The following is a 14,877-nucleotide window of genomic DNA, read 5'->3' on the forward strand; positions in this document are numbered from 1 at the left end:
TGAACCCAAGACTTACATGCAATAGATCTAATACAATGTCAAACAACCAATTACTCCTTAAGCTTAAGCCTTTAGAGTTGGTGTTATTTAATCATTTATACTTGAACAAATGCAAATCCATTTGTACTAACTTATTCATACCAAAATGGGTTCAACCAGCAATGATATGAATCGCTCCTTAGTTTCATTATTTGGAGAACCAAATTCATCTCCGAATTCATAATAGCATTGGGACATCCTTGCAAGATCCAATGCAGCATTGATTAGAGATTCGGGAAGGGAACAAGAGAAAGAATCTTTATTCAGCTTCTTCCATGTATCACTAATTAGACCTCTTATATGTTCACGAGCAACTTCCTCTGGAGCACCTGTTTCGTGCATGTAACATTGGATAGATTTGGGAACATCACCTCTCTCAAGTTCATCCTACATTGTTGAAAAAAATTGATATGAACATTGAAGTCAGTGATTTAAATAGTGCAAGATAGAAGTAAGTATGGGTAATTTACCGTTGAAGTCCCCCAATCATCCCAGAGTCGGAGAATCATCGATGACCAGCGTAAAAGATTGGAATACTTTTGTATGCAATCCAGTGCATCCTTCGTTATCTTTGTTTTGGCTGATAAATAAGCATGGGCTAGCACAACTGGCCCTGATATTGAAATCCATGCATTGCTTAGATATTCATCAAGCGTCGGCGTATATCCATTGAAATACCATTTTGCCTCCACAAGGTATGCTTTACATAAATCTGCCCACTAAATTAAATATATCTTCTCATTAGATACCTTAAACACTAATTGCACGCATGATAATGAAATATTGAAATTAGTTTTAAAATGCGGGTGCGGGTCAAAACTCGACCAAAGAAAATCCTTGTTAGTAGTCGGTTGACCCGGCCAAGTACTCAACTGAGGCAGTCATAACAGGAGAGTTAATGGTGTTTTGATTATCTTTGAAGGAAAAAATTTGGACTAGAACAAGAACTCATCCATACTCAAAGTGAGTCGAATTTTGCGAGTCAACGATGACGTGTAGGAGTTTTGAGAAGAGTGAAAATTAACTTAAGGGAAAGAATGAATATAGTACCAGTTTCTTCAGGTTCCAGGTGATTTCCAATCCCAGTTCATTTAGGATCTTATAAGCCATTTCATTGAAGAGAGCCAAAAAACATATCTTCATGTAATCTGGAAGTTGATCCAAGGAGTTAACAATCCCATCTGCAAAAATTCCATCAAATATTTGTCATATGAGAATTTGACAAGAAGCATTGTAGGGTCCTAGACTATTGACAAACTCTCAAGTTGAGATTGAAAAAAATATGTACGAACTCTCTACCTATCAACAATATCAGTAAAGAGCTCCAGTTCTTCTATGGAACCATAGAGATCATAGACATCATCAATGGTTGTTGTTAGTTGAGTCACTTTTGTAAGCACTTCTCTATTGCGTCCAAACTCAGGTTTTGACATAGTTCCAAGAACCCATAAGAAGCACTCCATCCAACGGTCTCTAGCAAAGCTCAAGTGCTTACCAAGTCCCAAATCTCTCCACCACCTACGACGTAAGTGAAACATATAAACGAAATGTAACTTCTTTTAATTTAGAGGTACCTTATACTCCCACACACATCCATTTCCATTATATTGATAATGCACTCCTCTTGTTTAGCACTTCTTTGATTGGCCATTAATAATATTTTCGGGGTTTGTATCTTTAGCTAATAGCCAATTAAAATTTTGTTAACAAAGATAGGAGTGTGATTATTAAAGCAAGAGAATGTCGCTATTACTTCCCTGTATGCATTTTTACAATGATTGTCTAAGCAATCTTGCACAGAGCAATTTCACATCCCCTCTTTTTCAAGAGAGAAGAGCCAAATCAGCTGAAATTGTCTTATTCATTTAATTCAAATGAGTTGGCACTTCAATCCTGGAAAAGAAGGGCTGAAAAATGGCTAGACATTCCCAGAATTACACATATATAAGAGACTGATATCCACACTTTAATATTTTGATAATGAAATTTCCTTTTGAGAGAGAGAGAGGTACCTTTTGATAATGGACTGATATCCACACAAATATATAGGGGACTGATATTCACACACACATATCTATCTACTACAATAGGGAGGAAAAAGAAATTTCTTTTCTTTTTTATCTGCATTACTCTTTTACCATTAACCCCTTTGCTGATATCTAACATCTATCTCTATGAGAAATTATTTGAGGGTAAATTCGTAATCTACATACGAAAAGTACCGACACAGGGTACCTGTCTATGACAATTACGAAAAAAAACTACCAAGAAGGGGTAAAGACATATGACAATGACGAAAGAACTACTTTATATTACTCATGCATGACACTTGCAAAATATTGACAGATTCAGAGCACCCGAAGAGGAACAACAATTATGGAAATCCCAATCGATTGGAGGGCTAGGATCAACCTATATCGATTGGAGGGCTAGGATCAACCTATGGAAATGATTTTACGGGCACAACCGATTGATGTTGTGTTCCATCATATGGACGGTTTGGATCCACCTATAACCCTCTATAGATCGGAGGGTTCGGATCAACCTATGAAAATTATTTTTCGGGGACAACCTATGTAGGCAGTGGCCCATCTAATGGACGGTTTGGATCATCCTATGGTACGGGTCATACCGTACATTTTAATAAAGTGAGGAGTGTGATCATCAAAATACGGTGAGTAGTACCATTATAAAATATGGTAGTGAGGACATTAGCACTATATATAATTTGAAACTATCGTTGTTACTTGGATGTTCCCATGCGGGTCGAGTTCAACCCGAACCCGACGGGTTCAACCCGAATTTGGGTTGGGTCGGGTTAAACTTTTTCGCAAATCGGGTTGGGTTGGGTTGGGAAAAGTCAACCCGAATTGGAAATCGGGTCGGGTTGGGTTATCGGGCAACCCGACCCGACTTGAAACCCGAATTTGGGTTCCATCTGAAGAAGTTCTGTATATGTGTTTTTCTTTTTCAACATTGAAATAGTCTCCACTGTCCACAATGGATGGTTTGGATAATTCTATGGTGCGGGCCATATCGTACTTTAATATAGTAGTGTGGATAACATTTCCCTTTGTTAATTGTTAGTCCCTGTTTGGTTTGGATTTTGAGAACTGATTGTGAGTTAAAAACTGATTATTGGTGACTCACTATTGGTTCTCAAAATCCAAAACAACCCGGCTTGAGTTGAGGTGCTCAACAATTGGTACCATATCAAATCGGGTCAACCCGACCCAACCCAACCTGAATTGGAAATAAGGTTGGGTCGGGTTGAGACCCAAGTTGCACCCCTAACGATGACAAAAAGACTACTTTTCCTTAGTCACTATGTGCGGGTCAAATTATAGGAAGTTTGATATTACGAATGCAGGACACCTGTAAAAATATTGACGAATTCTGGGCACCTTAAGAGAAACAACAATTATGGAAACCTCTATAGATTGGAGGGCTAGGATCAGCCTATGGAAATTATTTTACGGGCACAACCTATTTATGTTGTGTTCCATCACATGGACGGGTTAGATTAACCTATGATGTGGTATGTACAATTCTTTGTCGGCCCGTGCATCGCACGGGGTTTTTTGCTAGTATACTATATAGCAAAAGAGAAAAGGAGAGAATTATTTGAATTTCTCCTAAATTCTATGAGAATTACACAACACTTTTTTTGACTTTTTTTTAACAAAGGCACCCATTCAACCCACATATTTTCAATCCTACCCCCTCCTTTATGCTTTTTAACAAAGGCACCCATTAAAGCTACATAATTTCAACCCTACCCCCTCATTTATGCTTTTTTAATTATGGAAACCTCTATAGAGTGGTGGGCTAGAATCAGCCTATGGAAATGATTTTACGGGCACAACCTTTTGATGATGTGTTCCATCATATGGACGGTTTGGATCAACCTATGATGTGGTCCTTACAGTTCTTTGTCGGCCCATGCATCGCACGGGGTTTTTTACTAGTATATATATATATATATATATATATATATAGACACACACACACACATATATGAATAAAACTTGGCTCCAGGCTGGTTTGTAGGAAGTTCCTCCAGACCCCTTGCTAATAGTGTAATAGCAAGGGGTGTGGAAATATCAATTCCTTTTGAAAATAAAAAGTAGCCATTGATTTGATATTTCCACAACCCCTGCTATTAGAGGGGCTGGAGGACTTCCTCCAGAACGGTCTGGAGCCAAGTTTTATTCCATATATATAGGGGGATTGATATCCACACTTCAAAAAAAAAATAAAAAAATAAAAATATATATATATATATATATATATATATATATATATATGAGAGAGAGAGAGAGAGAGAGAGAGAGAGAGAGAGATGTACAAGGATGATAACTCGTATGCACTTGCCTAGACATGGCTTTAATATTGGTCTGATATATGGCTTGCACCATTTTGTAATCCAGCTTAGCCAACTCAAATAACAAAGGGTTCATGTCTTCTTCTCCGATGTATGCTTCGAAGCATACGTCGGAGGATACCAAGGTTAGAGGCTAGGTGGTACATGAATTCTATGTACCACCTAGCCTCTAACCTTGGCATCCTCCAATGGAAAGGAAGTTCCAGGGCATGCTCGACATGTTGTTTTAGGTTCTGATCTACGCTCTTCTCTTTAAAATCATTGAGATGCCTGATCGTGAAAACTTTTGCCTCGTCCAAGACTATCTCCCCTTCAAAACCAAGGTAGGAAGCTTCATACAAGCTCAACATCCCCTTTATATCCTCACAAAGGGATGCCATTAAATTTCCCTTCTCGTCCATAAAGCCATGGAAAACATCTGTCTAACAAACAATGTAAATGATGGAGATTGCAACAAGTTTAAAAGCACTTTCGTGGCATGAGAGCAAATTTACCTTGTGAGACTTCAAACCCATGTTGTCTAAGAAGCCTAAATCGTAGAGCCGTTGCGTAAAGATCGTCCTCCATCCTCGCGTTGTTATCATCCATAGAAATAATACTCAATGCATCCTTAATCTCATTCTTGAAGTGATACCCGACACCAAGGCGTTGAAGGGCATCGATGAACTTCAATCGAGCAAAGGGTTCATCCACTTTTTTTAGCAAACATCTCACATCTTCCTTTAGCTTCTCGAGCTGTCTCTCGTACCTCTCACCCTGTGAAGATTACAGATAAACTGGGATTTATCCACTTATCTTGGATGAATATACACAATCTAAACCCTGATGAGTATAGAGCAATTAAGATATAAACATAGAAAGATATGATGCTTAGTATGGAAATAGAGAATAAATATTAGGGCAGTGATATTTTCCCCCCCTATTACAAACTTGATATAAAGAGATAGACATAAATTTTCTCTTTATTCGTTTGAGCTTTGAACCCCTTCTACGTTGTGTACTACCAAAGAATATTATATAGATGCTGGCGCGGCTTTTGGACCTCCTTCGGTCCAGGTGTGTGTATGTGAGCTCAGGGTGCAGGTGTGTGATCGTGTGTGCCTTCGGTCTGGGTGTGTGTATGTGAGCTCAGGGTGCGGCTATGTGATTGTGTGTGCGTGCTGGTGCCGGCGTGCCAGCCTCTCCCGAGGCAAGGATCATAAATTCAATTCGAAGGGGGTGGTCAAAGACCGAAAACTTTCCATCCCCTGGGATTGGATTTCAAGCAATTGAGAAGAAGAGGGGAACGACACTTCTTCATTGGGTTCCACTGCCTTTTTACAGATGGAAAAGACTTTTTTATGTGAGAAACACGGCGTTTATCCACTTATGCAACACAGAAGAAAACAAAATGAATTCGGGAGTGAGGAGGGGATGCCCCCAAACGCACGGGGCTGATCCGGTCATTTATGAACGGTAAAACCAAAAATGGGTGTGAACAATGATGCTTTTTGCACTACCACAACAAGAAATACACTCATTGGCGATGGATAAACCGTCAAATAATGTGTCACCAGAATTGACAATTCAGTTTTGTGGAGGAGGGGTAGCAGTAGTTGTAACAGATGTGAAATAATGTGTCACCAAAATTGGCATTTCATTTTTCGTGAAGGGCTGCTTTTGGGCGACTACCCAACGATCAATTTTCAGCTCCATTTGTGCAACGTGTGAGAGAAAGGTCCATCGGTTGAGCTGCTGAGAAGGCGATTACTAGTGTATTTTGATCAGATGATCATCACCTCTTGATCAAAGGTTTTGAATGTAGCAAATACATCCAAATGCACCCAAACATGGGTGGACGATACCAAAACAAGGGGTTGAAATATAAATATAAATATAAATATAAATATTATATATTTTTAATAAATAATTGGCCAATAATTTAAAAAAAAATTGGGTTTTGGGCAAGATTAGAGAAAAAAAAATTTCCCTAATTAAACAAGGGAAACGATATCAGCACAACCATATTTTAATAGTTACACCGTCTCAGATTGTCCTTTCTTTTTTAATTGGCTTGTCAGAGCTTCTTGGGAAATGTATTAACCTTTTGACAGGCTCTTTAAAAACTAAAAGACATGCAAGATGCTTTAGTGGAAATATCAAAACATGGTAGTGCGAATGCCATTTCCCTCGGGGGACGCTTGGGTATGCGGATTTTAGAATCTTGGATTTCCCCAAAATCATGGATGGGAGACGAGAGAATGAGACCGTCCGCCATTTTTTGATTTCTCGTCCTTCTTTCTGTCAAGTGGGAGAGTAGGAGATCGATCATCCCGTTTCCAGGTTTTAGAAATTTGATGATGGAGGAGAGATTTCTAAAACCTGAATTAGAAACTTCAAATCCTGGATAATGGATAGTAAAATCCAAAATTTTACACTGCTTTCAAAGTAAAACCTGGATTCTAAAAACCATGTATCCAAACACCCCCTTAAAATGTTCTAGCTTATCTAAAACAACCCTTGATTCACACAATCTACCAACGTTACTTTTCACATATCTTCACAATTTTCCTTCACTAATCTCCATAGGAAATGCCCCCACCTTAGTAGAAATTATCTTTCTCCTCAATAACCAAACACCCAAAACGAACCCCACAAGACAAACAAAACCAATGCCCCAAATCCAAGCTACCCTCACCTTAACACCCATATAACCATCTCTTTCTACACTATCATTATTAGCAATATAGAACCCGCCCGAATCTGACCCACCGGATTCCGGCCGACCTTGGTCGAAAAATGGGTAAGTCTCGAAGCGAATCAAGCAACTTCCGGCGATGACAACCCCACCCTCGTTCCAACCACAATCCTTAAAAACCTTCATAATCCCCAACTCTATGCATGTCTCACAACTTTGAGGTGTAACAAAATAAAGACACTCAACTAGTGCGAAAATCCGACCCCCATCGCCATAGTAAGTTTCACCGGTGGCAAACCCATGGTGCGAGGCTAGACCGATCTTAGCTCTTAGCCGTAAGAGCAAAAGGTTGAGTGCCGGCTCGAACCCAGTCCTGCCTAGAACATTAGACCGGTTGGACCGGGTTAGGAACACTTGAAGTTGGTGTGTAAATATGGGATAGTGGTAGTAGTGGAGGTAGCAATTGTCAAACCATACTGTAATGGCATTGGAATTTGGACAATTTGCAAAGCTGTAATCTTTTGCGGATTGTACACAATGGATGCATGTGGTTGATGAGAGATCGGGCCGGCATTGGATTAAGGCGTGGAGCCGGTCCGGTTCGGGACCGATGGTCGAGATTGTGAACCGGGTACTTGATATTTTAGAAGTCAGATCTTCTAGGAGGGTTCTTGTGTTGTTGCTTTGGGGGTTTTGGAGAGATGGGCTGCACTTTAAGGCTAGAGGTGTGGTAGAAGGGGAAGAGAGGGGAGAGGCTGATGAGAAGAGGAGAAAGATGAGGGTGAGTAGAAGTTGACTAGAGAAAGGTGAGGCCATGGGAAAATGTGGCTCTGTTTTGTTTTGTGTTTGATTGCATGGCTTTTGTTTTTGAGGTGGGTTTGTGAAATTATTGGGATGACCAAAATGCCTTTATTGAAAAAATGAGGGATTTGGGAATTATTGGCGTGGAAATGGCCAAAATAAATATCGGAAAACGCTACGGGCGTTGGGTGCACTGCAATTGGACTTCAACTCTTTGTCACTCATTTTCGTAGCTGTCCCGTAGAAGGTGACTCTCTCAACGTTATCTCCTTGACTAGATGTGATTCTTAGGCCTTGTTGTTTCTTGGGAAGTCTACAACCCTGGCGGCTATGGTTGCAAGTATTTACCTCGTAAATTTGTGGTGTCCAAGGGCGGAGCAGGAATTTAAACTTGGGGGGTCAGACTAATTTACACTTTGCTGCATTGGTCATTGGGTGGCCATGGCCACTAAACTACCTAAAGCATGCATGTACATCCATGCAATATAAAAGAAGTTTTGCAAGCCATGGCCCCCCGTCATGTGCCTCCGCCCCTAGTGGTGTCAGTAGTCAACAAAGAGGAGACAAGCATTGGATTTACCTAGAACTTACCTCGTAAAATAGTGGTTAGTAGTGTTTGGTTGTTAACCTTGTAGAGTAGTGGTATGCGGTGTCATTACCAAAATAGAGAGAGAAGAAAGAAGGGAAGAGAGAGAAAAAAACATCATTCCCAAGAAATCCAAGCAAAATTCCACTCTTTGCTCTGTTTGTTTGCTCAAAAGTGGGAGAGTAGTGATTTGCTTTGGGGAATAATGTGTTGTATGAAAAAATAGAGAGTTTGTAAATAAAATGAGAAGTTAATATGCCATGGGAAACATTTCATGGAAAATAGGGAATCTTTTGACTTAGAAAAAATCCATGAAAAATGAGTTGACCAAACATTGGAAATCTCATTTCTCATGGGGATATTTTTCCAAGATAAATTTTCTCTGCATCCAAGTGTTCCCTAAAGGTTAAAATTACAAAAAAGAAAAAGAAAAAAAAGGAGGGTATAATAGGGGTATTTTAGGCATTCATCTGCGAGGGTATATTGGTCATTTTATTCTGGTGCAATAGCCAAACAAAAACGACAAAAATGGAAAAGTGTTAAAAAGACGTGAGAGGGGTCATGCCTCTCAACGAGCTTACGGATTTACAGTGTATCTCAACCCTTATTTTACTTCGGACAGCCTCCTGTAGTGAAACAGGAGTAATAATAAATATACTAGAGGGGGCTGTCCCAAGTGACATAAAGGGTGAACATATCACTCTCTCGTGACAGTAACATGCAGAGATTCACGGGAAAGTTTGCGATGGTTTCAAGGAAAAGCACGGAAAATTTTTGTCCGCTCAAAGTCACGAGACTGCATTTTACTTCCGAGTTCCGGCTATTGTATGCCTTGTTCTGATATTTCCACCCTTTATATGATAAAAGCCTTATGAACACCTAAAGGTGGTACGATAGATGTACCACCCTTGATATTTGATCCAACAGCAGCTCTTCAGAGGCTTGAGACGGCCTGTATATAACCTGTTCTTATTTGCAAATAAAATTGTACTAAAAAGAAGGGATTTGCTAGGCAATTTGGTAGAAAGTCATTTCATTGCTCACCTTCGCAGGAGAAAATAGCCACATAGGCTCACTTTTTGCAAATTTTGTCTCAAGGTGATGATATTTTCGCAGTACTTGCACACCCGCCTTATAAAGTGATTTGAAATAAAGTTGCCCACTTTTCACGTCAAATCAGGTTATAAGGAGGAGGGCCGGGGTTGAAAATATCATCTCCCTTAATTTAATGGGTAATGTTATTAGCACTACTGTATTTTGATGGTGGCACTCCTAACTTTATTAAAAGTACGCTATGGCCCGCACCATAGGATGATCCAAACCGTCCATTAGATGGGCCACCGCCTAAATAGGTTGTGCTACCAAAATCATTTCCATAGGTTAATCCTAACCCTCCAATCTGTACAGGGACTGAATATTAGAGGGTTGATCCTAATCCTCTACAAATCGGAGGATTAGGATCATCCTATGGAAATAATTTTTGGGGCACAACCCATTTAGGCTGTAGCCCATCTAATGAACGGTTTGGATCATCCTATGGTGCGGGCCATACTGTACTTTTAATAAAGTGAGAGTGCGATCATCAAAATAAAATACCGTAGTGCTGATAGCATTTCCCTAATTTAATTCATCCCAGTTGCCTAGCTATTTCCGCAAAATGGTTTTATGCAAAATTGCCTAACAAATCCCAAAAAAGAATGACCACATAGAATATGTTGCATATGAAAAATAAGATAATTTTTGGGTCCCACTTAACGGTATATATATGTGAATCAAAGCCATTGATCTTGATTGTGACACATCGTGAGGAGACCCGTATGATCATGTTCCCTCTATGAATGGATATCCCATGTGTAAGATAAAGTACCACAAAATCAACATGTTAGCTTTTCTTAGTGGAATCCTAAATGAGTTTTGATGGATCAAGGGCCTAGGATCATCGGATCAAGGTCTTCAAAACGGCATTTGGCTAGACATATAGTTACCACTAGGATCACCAGAATTGATCATGAGAAGGAAGAAAAGTGTGGCCCAAAAAACACTCCTTTAGGAAGGAGTGATAATTCATTTCTTCGTATTTTCTAATTTTAAGTCAATTTTACAAGAAAATAACATGTACAATGCACTAACATGACATGATCACACGAAAAATATACTTCAAAACTATTTTTAAAAACAGGAATGGAATAGCATTTTGCTGACACGATTTATCCTTCACCTCGAAGGAAAAACAACTTGTTTAACAAGACCAGAAGAATAAGGGTGAAGACATTAGCGCTATGTTAAGAGGGAGGAGTTGGGAAATAGGCCTTACATAAAATGACTTGGTCCATCCAATCTCTCCAATTTGTATAAAAATTAGGCTAAGATGAATTGGTTTAGCCTTGGCCCAATAGGAGATATTAACTTTGGTTTGTTCTCATAGGAGTTATTCTCTAAAATGTTTTGTTTTCGAAAAAATTTCATTATTTTCTAGGAAGCTCTTATATACATCAAGGACCTAAGATGAAAGATGAAGATTCAGGAATGACATAAAGTGCCTAAGTGTTGATTACCGATGACCATTTTCCATTAACTGCTCTAAGCGATCGAGAGTGCCACTAGGATCAGGTGCAGGAAAATTGTTAGGATTCTTAGGGTTTGTGCTTGACACCATTAAAATGGAGGATGAAGTAATGAGCATGCAGTTAAAGATGATCGAAAACCAGATGGGCAATTTAAACAGTTTCAAAAATCGAACATGGTTGCTGGATTTCTCGGCTGAAAAATGATGCTGCATAACTCTGAGTTGAAAGAAGCATTGAAGGAGGAAAAGCAGAGAAAAACTAAGTTAAAAGAGTTGTGAAAAGATAGCTCTAGACATATGACTATGAGATGTGCTATGATTGTATGCCTCCATTTCAGCATTTTCAAAATCCGTTTTTTAATTACATGTTCAACCCTCTGATAATACTTGTCTTATGAGATGACACGAAGAGCAGGAAAATATGCGATAATTCTTTGATTCCTCTTCATATTCACATTCAAAAAGTTGAAAGTCCAATTTAATTAGGGTGATGATATTTTCACTCCCCCTGCATTACGTGCACGCTCCCCTTATAGCATGATTTGACGTGAAAAGTGGGGTGTGCACGTAATGCTTTTTGACATCAAATCACGCTATAAGTGGAGTGTGCACGTAATGCAGGGGGGAATGAAAATATCATCTCCCTTGAATTATAATAATGAAATTTCATTTAGTCTTTGATGTATTTTTATTAGTACTACATGCCATCAATTTCCTTCAGTTAATTGAAGGAATGTGGGGGCAATGTTTACACCCATTTTTCAAAATAGGCTTGGTCGTAACAAGCCTAATTGTTTAATAAATATTGTTCATAGGGTTTGGTCTGAATTTATGGGACAATTATCCGTCACCTAGAAGATAGTGATGGTGGTGGTTATTTTTAGTGGATGAAATTCAAAATTCAAATTGGAAGTTACAAGCAGTTCTAACATGTTTCTCAAATTAAGGTAACTATTACAAGAGGTTAATTTTATGAAGAAAGGCTATATATAAAGGGGGAGATGTATCAAGACAAATGATTACTGACCATAAAAAAAGGGCAGTGATAAATCGACTCTCCAAATGGATAAATCGACTCCCATGTGTCTATCTCTCTCCTCTTTCTCTCTCTAACCTAGAGGAGAGAGAAAGACACATGGGGAGTCGATTTATCAATTTAGGGAGTCGATTTATCACTCTCCTAAAAAAATGATCTAGTTATTTATCTTTACGTTTCTTCGTAGTTCCGTTATGCTTTAGTTTGTAATTTAATCTTTGGACACGGATGATTGAAGTGCAATGAAATCATCTTCATCGCCTTTCCTTTTAGTTTCTTATTCTCTATTAATGCATTGATTGTTGTTCTTGTTAATTTTGGTCGGCCAAATAATTTTTTTTTATATTTCTGATTCTGATAATTTGAAGTCCTTTTGTTTCTTTAAAGGTAGTCAGAAGTAGGTTCCCCTCTTTTTCTCAATCGACCGAAATCCAATCTTAGGATATGTGTTACCCTTAAACCATATCTCAGATGTCGTAGCAATAGTATATTTGGCTTTGCTAGTTTGCTCATTCCAGCCATTCTTGTGGTGGTAGGTAGCAATGGTATAGTTTGTTTTGCTAGTTTGCTCATTCCAACCATTCATGTAGTGGGTCATCACTAGATGGATTGTACGTAGCAAAATCTTCCTTTTTAGATAGCTCTAGCACCCCATTGGTGGAGATTTTTTTTTTTCATGCGTTTCGTTTCTCATATTTTAACTATCCTAGGACATAATTTGAAGAGCTTAGGATCATCAAAGGGGATGCTTTTGGGACATGCCTATCGATTGTGAATGTTCTCAAGTCCTAGCTATCAGGATATCGCACACATGTGCATTATATACAATACATTCTCTATGACTTATTGACTACCAACAAGGTAACACCCTGAGACGAAATTTTAAAACTACAAGGCATTTCACAAGGCCTTAGAATATCCAATAAACTCCGAACCAAAGGTGGAAGCAACTCTATATTTAACATCTTCCATGATTCAAGACCTTCTACAAAAATATCTTAAAGTAGAATTCTGTGTGCCCTGACAACTACAAAAGTTAGAATAAAATTAACCAATCACACTAGGATTATTTGATTTACTGTATGCGCGCATAGAACCTTTAGTCTCTTACAGACAATGCACAGCTCTTTTGGTAAATTCCTAATGATTTAATAATGAATAACATTGGTACTTTCTAAGTTTGCTCACCAAATCCGTTATGTCAAGACAGATGTAGATTTAAGCATTCCTTAGACTCCCAATTGTGGAACCTCCTATTTTAAATCCATCCTAGCACTTTGATGGTAACTGAATATATCACCCTTAATGATAAGGGCACTACTAGCAGAGTCATTTATCCATGTTGAACACCCAAAAGGACTTTAACAACGTATGCATTCCAAGAAAAATCTCAACTAGGTGAACCTAAACTCTTGTTAATCCCATTTTTCAAATTCTTCCATACCTTTTCGGAAAATGATATTTCCACCATCCTTTTCCGTTTTCATCCTTTTTAATTGTTTTTTTTCCTGTATTTTACTTATTTTCTTTGCCCTTTTGATAATAAAGTCAGATCAGTGGCTGCACACATGGCACCCAGGGAGTGGCCATTCTGGTCTTTCATCTCTCCTAGCTGTGCTACTAGTTTCTACAGACAATAGGGTTGGAAATGCTGACCTAGGGGTGTTCGTTCGGTTATAACCGAATTGAATAGACTGAAATTTGATAACTGAAATAATTTCGGTTATCAAATTTCGATAACAGAAAGCGAACCGAAATTAGCGAACCGATTAAAAATTTGGTTATTCGGAGAAAAAGAGGGAAAAAAGAAAAAATCTAGGTTTAGATCGGAGGGCTAGGATCATCCTATCGAAATGATTTTTTGAGCACAACCTAATTAAGTTGTGATCAATCAAATGGACGGTTTTGATCATCCTATGGAGTGCCCATATATCACTTTTTCTTAGAAAAATAATGGTTTTTATCATAATTTCGGTTATTCGGTTAATCGGTTTTTTTTGAGATACCCGAATCCGAACCCGAATAACCGAATTTCCAAAAAAATAAAATAACTGAAATCGAACCGAAAAGGAAAAAAACCGAACCGAACCGACCAAACCAATTCGGTTCTGTTATTCGGTTATAACCATGGTTTTAAATTTCGACTGAAATCCAAAATTTCGGTGGAGACCGACACCGAAATGCATAAAAACTGAAATGGTACAAAATTTTGACCGAACTTTCGGAATTTCGGACCGAAATTTTGTTTTTCCTGAAATTTGAGCAAAAGATCCGGTTTTTTAAAAATTAATTAATATTTCACCGAAATTTTGACCGAAATTAATGAATTTTGGTCGAAATTTCGGAAATTTCAGTAATTTCGCCCATATTAAATTAATATTAAAGCGGAATTTAAAAACGAAATTTCGGAAAATTTGGTCAAAATTTTCACCATATGGAATTCCGGTAGTACTTGATTTCGACCGAAATTTTGGAAATTTGAGGGTCCGAAACCGGTTCCGAAACCGCAATTTTAAACCTTTGTTATAACCGAATAATGAACACCCTAGGAAAGGGGTGGAAATATCATTTTCTTAGGCTGTCCTAGTTTTGGATTTTGAGCCCAAAATTATTGGACTCAAAATTAAACACAATTCTGAGTCCAATAATCAGTTTTGGATTCATAATGGATTCTCAAAATCCAAAACAAACCGGACATTACTCTTGTAGGGACAAGTGGCGCATTTCGGACAAAAAGATGGGGTTGGAAGTGCTCGGAAACGGGGTGGAATTGTCATTTCATTGCTCT

General features: G+C 38.4%; 1 protein-coding gene across 1 annotated transcript; it reads right to left on the minus strand.

Moving 5' to 3' along the window:
• Positions 1–7,978, minus strand: LOC143889627 (alpha-terpineol synthase, chloroplastic-like). Its single transcript, XM_077393902.1, has 8 exons — positions 7,005–7,978; positions 4,918–5,179; positions 4,545–4,841; positions 4,414–4,504; positions 1,337–1,557; positions 1,090–1,217; positions 510–758; positions 1–426 (listed from the first exon to the last, which is right to left on the minus strand). The coding sequence occupies exons 1-8, from the start codon at positions 7,914–7,916 to the stop codon at positions 136–138; spliced, it is 2,451 nt and encodes an 816-aa protein (XP_077250017.1). The 5' UTR covers positions 7,917–7,978; the 3' UTR covers positions 1–135.
• Between the last annotated feature and the right edge of the window lie 6,899 nt (positions 7,979–14,877).

This window comes from Tasmannia lanceolata, unplaced genomic scaffold, assembly GCF_043159265.1.
Source record: "Tasmannia lanceolata isolate RefF3 unplaced genomic scaffold, GAP_Taslan_0.1 ptg000013l, whole genome shotgun sequence".
Lineage (NCBI taxonomy): Eukaryota > Viridiplantae > Streptophyta > Magnoliopsida > Canellales > Winteraceae > Tasmannia > Tasmannia lanceolata.

Coding starts and splice junctions, on each gene's coding strand:
- LOC143889627 (XM_077393902.1), bottom strand. CDS start 7,916: ATGGCCTCACCTTTCTCTAGTCAACTTCTACTCACCCTCATCTTTCTC. Junction 4,505..4,544: donor CCACCTAGCCTCTAACCTTG/GTATCCTCCGAC, acceptor ACATCGGAGAAG/AAGACATGAACCCTTTGTTA. Junction 427..509: donor ATGATTGGGGGACTTCAACG/GTAAATTACCCA, acceptor TCAACAATGTAG/GATGAACTTGAGAGAGGTGA.